Source organism: Cyprinus carpio, chromosome A21 (genome assembly GCF_018340385.1).
Source record: "Cyprinus carpio isolate SPL01 chromosome A21, ASM1834038v1, whole genome shotgun sequence".
In the NCBI taxonomy this organism is placed as follows: Eukaryota; Metazoa; Chordata; class Actinopteri; order Cypriniformes; family Cyprinidae; genus Cyprinus; species Cyprinus carpio.
The window spans coordinates 9904452-9912186 of record NC_056592.1 but is presented as its reverse complement, the minus strand read 5'-3'; the positions used below and the strand labels follow the sequence as shown (position 1 = coordinate 9912186).

The window sequence follows — 7735 nt, the reverse complement described above, 5'->3', positions numbered from 1 at the left end:
AATATCTTGGGTTAAAAAGGAAAACAAAATCTGAACAGCATGTGCAACATCTAACTTTACCAGCAAAGTTTGTAATTATCGAATAAAATATCTGTACATCAGAAAACAGATATATAAAATGTATTCTAAAATTTTTTCACTTAAAAATATTTTGGACCAAACATGACTGCAAAACATTTTTATTTATTATGGCTAATACTTCTCTCTCTCTCTCTCTCTCTCTCTCTCTCCTCTCTCTCTCAAAAAAAAAAAAAAACCTCTCAATAAAGACAAAAATCACACTAATGGTAATTTCACAATTTAAAATATACTCTTTTAACACCAAACAAAACATTTTCTTTGTACATGTTAATAAATAAATCTAAGTCAAAAGAGAAAACGTTGGTCCATTAATTTTGGGAGAACTACTTCCTTACTGTTGAAACAACAATTTATTATTTAACTTAATATCTTATTTTGTCAAATCCAATATAGCAACTTTTTTTTTTCAATATTCTGTGCTCGCAATGTATACAGGCCTATAATTAAAGCAACATAAATCAGCTTTGTTAGCATTCAGCAAATTGCACGTCACCTCATCAGTTATTTGAATTATGATATGCTTTCACATTACAGCCATTCTGAAGGCATATACATTCAGATCATCTCCCACTTTTCTTCTGAAAAGTCTGAAAATGAGATGTTGCATGAAGAATGAAGTAAACAGAAGCACATAGAAAGGCAAAGATTGCCTGACACACCATTTCTTCAAAGTTCATTTAAAGTCCACTCAGGATTACTGTAAAGCACTGCTTTCATCACTCAGCAGGAGAAGTCCTCATTTCCACAGCACAATCACGCCAATACCGACACTGGCAGGATCACTTCACTGTCTCACTGAACGAAAAAGATCATTAGACCCATCTATTTGAGCTAAAAGTTGATCTGACTGCCTGGCAACCCAGGTCTGAACAGCGTCACATAACCACACATGTCAGACAGACATTTTGCTTATTGTTTCCATACTTTCCCTTCTAGAGCCTGTAGTGTGCTTCTAAAATGTTAGACGATGACAGGTCAGTGCCCTTGCATGGTATGAAAAGACTGCCATTCAGTCTTATAGAGCTTGAGTGCGGATCACTTTCATAAAAAATTATTTTGAAGAAGGCTGGTAACCAAACCAGAAGCAACATTTGGAACAACATAAGGGAGAGTAAATGACAGTATTTGTTATTTTTGGATGCACTATACCTTTAATAGAGGCTAGCCAATTTTGTCAGATGCCAATATAGAAAAACCATGCACAAAACTAGGCAAGATAAAAGAAAATATTACTCATACTTTATTAAATACAGGTTTACTTGTAACAAAGATAAGCATGGTTTGTCCTGACCATTTTATGCAGTGAATTATTGGTTGCAGACTGCATGAAATAATAGAAAAGGGCATTTACCAATAAAAGAACAATGTTTATTTTCAAGGATATTTTGTTTTGTGTGATAAACAATTATGGTAGTGAACTGGGTTGCCACTTAATATCCAATGTAAAATCTGAGTGCTGAACCGTTTGAGAGCCGCTGGTTTAATAATCTGAAAAGTAAGTGGCCCTAATGCACCACATACTTAATGTAAAACAAATGAAGCAAGAGAAGAAATAAACACACTCACTTCATACAACATTTGTGTCAGATGTGTCAACCGGAGCAGCTAAAGCTTCACGTGTGTTTAGTGAACTGAGCTTCTCATCTTCAGCACTTGTTTGCTTTGTTCTCTTCTTTCTTCTACATGGTTTATATCGTTTGCTGTGAAACGAGACAGGAAGACGGGGAAAAAAAAAACATTCAAGGTTAAAAACACTGAAGATTGACTCTGTTAAGTTATGAAAGTATTAATAATGTAACACATCACTCACTGTGTACAGACACATATGAAGATGATGAGCAGAATCAGAAAGACCAATCCTGCGACCACACATGCAATGATTATTTTCCTTCGTTCTTCTACATGGTAATTAAGATCAAGATATTCGCACCTGGTGCCAGTATATCCTGCTTCACATCTGTGCAAAAAATAAAAATAAAAAAAATCAGCATTTTCATATCTGACTGGTTGAGAGATGGACAGGTCAAAGTCTCACCTGCATGAAGGAGTGTTCTGCTCCTTTACAAAACGGCAAACACCATGGATACAGTAATGCTTGTATTCTTTTGGACACTTAGAAAAATACCCACTCCATTTGTGCTCATCATTTGAATCTATAGATTTGAAACAGGTAAACATATCACCATTAGACACATTATATGCACATAAGATTTTTTTAATATTTCTGAAAGACTCTTCCAAAGGCTGGATTTATTTGACCAAAAAAAGTAATAGTGTGAAGTATTATTACAATTCAAAATAACTGTTTTCTGTTTTCATAATTTATTCCAGTGATGGTAAAGCTGAACTTTCAGCATCATTACTCCAGTCTTCGGTGTCATATGATCCTTCAGAAATCATTATAATATGCTGATTTACTGAAGAAGAAACACTTATTATTATTATCAATGTTAAAAAAAGTCGCTGTTTAATATTTTGTGGAAAAATTGATACTTTTTTCAGGATTCTTGGAAGAACAAGAGCTTGAAAGACTTCACTGACACTTTTAATCAATTTAAAACATCCCTGGCAAAGGTGATCTAAATGAAAATACACAATAAAGATCCAATATCGATCAATATAATACATGTTAAAAAAAGCTCTAACATTGGAGATAACTAAAATAATACCTATATATTGTGGATCCTTACAACACAGAGTAACACAACCAGGGTTGTCCGTTTACTTATTTACAATATTATGCATGTCATTATACAAGCCAACCGTAAAGGCCAAACTCAGAGGACTGAGCAAGAAAAAAGGCCAGTCTACAATCACTGAAACTTGAGCTTTGACTTCAGAATGGACTAAAAGTTGAATGGAAAAGTATCTAATTACCACCTCTGGCCACATGTAACATGATACCAGTTCAGTCAGAGAGGATTATCTGCTATACAGAGATGCTAAACTTGAGCTTGGGAGCGTTATCGCTTCTTAAATAAAATTAAAAGGCTTAAAAATGTCTAAGAAGCTTGGTTATAATCATAACAGCCCAATTTTCCTCAGTGTATGAAAATGCATTTGGCAGAATTCTGTGGTGATCAAATAACACCAGTGAAAATTTTTCATGCCATAAGAAAATCTTTTAATTTAATATTCTATTTATCTCTTCAGCAGGTGGTCAGGCTATCAAGACTTTCATGTTATGCCCCCGGGAAGCTCATTTTCTTTTACAACACAACAGGGGTAAAAACAGTATTACATCTCACGTCTTCCAAGTCAGTAGTAGTCAGACCTCACCACAGCTGCAAAATACGCTTTTTTAATATGGAAAATATCGAAGGCTTGGTCTGCTCATTTCACTAGGGGTGACGATGATATTTACCTGTGCAGTTGCTGCTGTTGTCATGGTGATTGCATGGTGTCTTTGTGGTATTCCATTCAGCCTGGGAGTATTTGCATAGAACAACAGCTGAGGGCAGACAACAAACAAATCACAGGTGGCACCATGCATGTCTCCAGAACTCTGGCATTACATGGCTTTGCAGGATTCCAGGCAAATGTTATAGTAGGTTATATAGGCCTTTTGATTGTGGTTACACCTTGAAATCCCTCCCTCTATGATTAACCAATTAATGCCTTCTAATGTTCCAAACTGGCTTCCAGTGCTAAGAATAGAAACTTTCATAGTATTATAAAAGAAGTCTGACACTCAACCGAAGCAAAGACGCACCCGCTGCTGATGTCACGAGCACATTCATAAATGCAAGTAGGCTAAATAAAAGACGGAAAGGTTGGCAAACGGGTACTTCTACAATCTGTAGTGTCGTAAAATGTTCTATAGCTGTTGCAAACGAACAAAACACAGTGAAAGGCGTTGAATAAAGCAACAATGGTGGACAGTACCTGTTATTATTCCTAAAATGAACCTGCGCGTCCTGTCCATTTTGCGTTGCGCGTCAAAGCGAAGAGTTCATTCCCTGTGTTGCTTCAAAAGTCATGTCCTTCATTTTAGAGCGATTATTTTACTGAACAACAACACTGAGTTGCTAAAAACTTTCCAACAGCCTTCCCAAAGTTTACCTTCGGGTTTCCTCAAGTTTAGAGGGGAGTGACTGGCTGGATGCGATTATTCGTGAACCGCTTGTGGGAGGAGCTAGTGAGTTTTCTCCGCCTTTATGTGTGAATGAACATTTACTATGGGCTTTTAGATTAGTTTAGACTAACAGAGATGTTTAACTTTTATTAGGCAAACGATTCATGTTTATACATATTGCATAAAAGTCAGCGTTTCCTATAATGGCATGTGAATGTTTCCATATTAATTAATACAAATATTTACATACTTTATGATACTTACATGTTTTTTTTTTCCACACAGGAACAATAGTTTGATTGCAAATAATAACTGGCAGTCCTACTTTAAACCATCTGTTGGAAACCCCTGAACTCTAAAATGCATGTATAGCCAAATAATGGCATCAAGGTTTTAGAGGGAGGCTAAAGCACCTTCAGTAAAATAAAGATTTTTACTGAGTGCTAAAAAAAATCATTGACCCAGCATCACACAATATAATCTTGACATGGATGAGTACCATCTCTGAAACCTTGTTGAAAGAAGAAATAAAATCTTAGAAGAAAAATGAAAATGAAAAAATCAGAGAAGAAAGTTTTCAGATTACTGAACCGCAAGAGGGTCAACAAACAATTTAAGAAAGAAAAATATATGTATAAAATGTATTTAGAGCTGTCAAAGTTCATCTGTCATATGTTAAGTAGACTATTTTTATGGTTTAACACATTTACAGATTAGAATAATAATAATAATAATAATAATAATAATAATAAATTAAATTATGCTATTTAAAGACAAATGAGTGAAATTATGAGATCAATCAATTCCTATTTTATTAAATTGACTTGTATTTTTAGCAGTAGCCTAAGTAATAAAAAAAGGTATTTTGAAATAATAATAAAAAAATGGGATATCGTGATTATGAATACAAAATAAAGAAAAAATAAAAAAGAGAAAACGCACGTCATATTTGTGTTCCCTTGAAATCAAAAAAGTTCAAACCCCCCCTGGTTCACTGAGTCATTAGAAATACTTCAGTCAGGGTTGCCCAAGGGGTAGCCTACATCTCTGACTCTCCCTAAATCCCCTCAAGTTTCCAGACGGCACCTCTTAATGAAGCTGAGAGGGCTCTGTGGACACAGCACACTGCTGGAGTGAGGACTTGTGTTCATTGGCCGTGGGATTTCTCATGGGAGATGGAGAAGATGTGTGACTGGCACTCAGGCCGGGGTTAACAGAGTTTGCTCTCCTCATCGCACACAAGTCACGTATTATCAAGGGTCACTGCAAACAATGACCCCTTCAGCATCTGCCATGCTCAACTTACTGTAGCACAGACACGGCAGGGCTTACTGTGCTCGTTCATGAGAGAGCCACGTAAACTGTGATTTTCAGTAAAATGTGCTTATAAAGTTTTACGGACTTTAGAATGGAACAAGTAATGGAAATTTTTATATATATATATATATATATATATATATATATATATATATATATATATATATATGTGTGTGTGTGTGTGTGTGTGCGTGTGTGTGTATATATATATAATTTTCATCAGCTAATCATCATACATCTAAGTAAAATTAATAAATTATAGTTTATGACATTATAAGATATTACAGTACATTTACATTTAATCATTTAGTAGATGCTTTTACCCAAAGTGACTTAAAAATGATGACAATAGAAGCAATCAAACCAACAAAAGAACAAAAATATGTAAGTGTTGTGACAAGTCCCAGTTGCAGTATACGTGACAAGGTTTTTTATATAATAGATAAAAAGGAAAAAAAGTAGATAAAATAGAAATAGAACAGAGAGAGCTGGTCAAGTTATTATTTTTTTGTAATAGATAAAAAGAAAACCAATAGATAGAACAGAAATATAAGAAATGCTAATGTTTGAGGGTCAAGTGTAGATGGAAGAGATGTGTTTTCAGCCATTTCTTGAAGATGGCTAAGGACTCAGCTGCTTGGATCGACAATTATGACATAAAAAGTAAACATTATAAGATAAAAGCCATACAATAAATATGATATAAAGACTTAAAGGTGCTGTATGTAAGATTTTGACTCTACTAAAGCATAAAATACCATAATATGTTTGCAGATATTTAAGAAACATGCTAAGTTAACATACTTGTTTATCTGAAAAACAATGGTACAGTCAGTTTTTCTTCTTTGAAAATGTGCGTTCCGGGCCGGAATGTCGGTGTTTGTTTTGGTTTGTGAGACCCGCCCACTGCCAGTTTACCCAATTGTATTTTTGCACCCCGGGTTGCCAGTTGGCGGAAAACACAGCTATTTTATTTCGTTCATCTTCAAGTGCGCTTGTTCCCGTTTATGTCGTCAATCTGGCAACCTATCATCTTCAAGTGCGCTTGTTCCCGTTTATGTCGATCATTGGCTGATAGAAAGGATAGTAATAAGATCAAGATTGGCCGGGTGAACCGCTCGCGCTTGTTCCCGTTTATGTCGTCAATCTGGCAACCTATGTGTGCGTCAAGTCTGAGGAGGATTGTACGTGTAGCACCTTTAATTAAATTGAACAAAACTGAAATTATGAATCAAAATGATGAGAAAGTCAAAATTATGACATAAAAAGTCATCATTCTGACAATAACAACCGACAAATTGTCAAATTCTCATTATTTCAACAAAGGTATTTTTTTTTTTTTTTTTTTACAGGATTCATTACCTACAAGACGTACAGGCTTTTGTAATGAACCTCTTCAACATTTGGGGTATATGCCAAATAAAAGTGAAGTATTTATCCCAAACTAAAACCTCACAACACTGAAAATCACCAACAATTAATAATGGTCTTAAAGGTCTGTGGTCTATCACACATCGTGTTATGTGGCTTCCAAAATTATTCTTGGCCAATTCAGACTCTCAACAGTGGTAAACATCGCCATCCGGTGGGGAAAACAACCCACTGCAGGGGTTTGTCCACTTAGTTCCAGACACAAATTAGGCAATGAGCAAATAAAATGTTGACTAACTTGCTATTTTTTGTAAATCTATGCAAAAGCCATTTTAAAACCCCATTAACAAACCAACGGGTGGCTGGTTAAATAAAATTGCAGTCATTATTTCACAAAAATAGCTTCCCTTTTGAGAACAATCCATATGCTAGTGACTTATTTTAGATGAGGCCATGCTTTTTCAAAGTTAAAATGTTAATGTTAAATGTTTACATGACAAAACCTGTCATGCTGTAAAAATCCTATTTAAATAAATCTAAATTTGTTCACAGATAACACAAGCAGCCAGAATCAAAGACTATTTATCTGTATTCATACCAGCTGTGTTCTCACTTAGTATCCCACGTTTCACTCCTCTAACATAGACTCTCTGCTACAATCATCAAGCACAGACAGCGAGTGCAGTGAGACCTCTTATGATTCTTAAATACCTCGATCATTTTATGATACATCTCTAAATTTAGCTGAATACACACACGGATGTGAATCACACAGAAAGAAAATGACTAAGAATCAAAAGGCTTGATTACTATAAGTGCAGAGGGCTGCATATCTGCATGAAAAACAATGAATCATTTTAACATGTCAAATAAAATGTCCTGACAAGTGAG

General features: G+C 35.0%; 1 protein-coding gene across 1 annotated transcript; it reads right to left on the bottom strand.

Annotated features, from left to right (window-relative positions):
• Positions 1–235: 235 nt before the first annotated feature.
• On the bottom strand, positions 236–4222 carry LOC109083894 (probetacellulin-like). The gene is made up of 6 exons (XM_019098630.2): positions 3967–4222; positions 3446–3532; positions 2117–2234; positions 1892–2038; positions 1648–1781; positions 236–876 (listed from the first exon to the last, which is right to left on the bottom strand). Exons 1-5 carry the CDS (start codon positions 4004–4006, stop codon positions 1649–1651), a joined length of 525 nt encoding a protein of 174 aa, XP_018954175.1. The 5' UTR covers positions 4007–4222; the 3' UTR covers positions 236–876; position 1648.
• Positions 4223–7735: the final 3513 nt, after the last annotated feature.

Coding starts and splice junctions, on each gene's coding strand:
- LOC109083894 (XM_019098630.2), bottom strand. CDS start 4,006: ATGGACAGGACGCGCAGGTTCATTTTAGGAATAATAACAG. Junction 3,533..3,966: donor CATTTTAGGAATAATAACAG/GTACTGTCCACC, acceptor GTCTGCCCTCAG/CTGTTGTTCTATGCAAATAC. Junction 2,235..3,445: donor CAACAGCAGCAACTGCACAG/GTAAATATCATC, acceptor TCAAATCTATAG/ATTCAAATGATGAGCACAAA.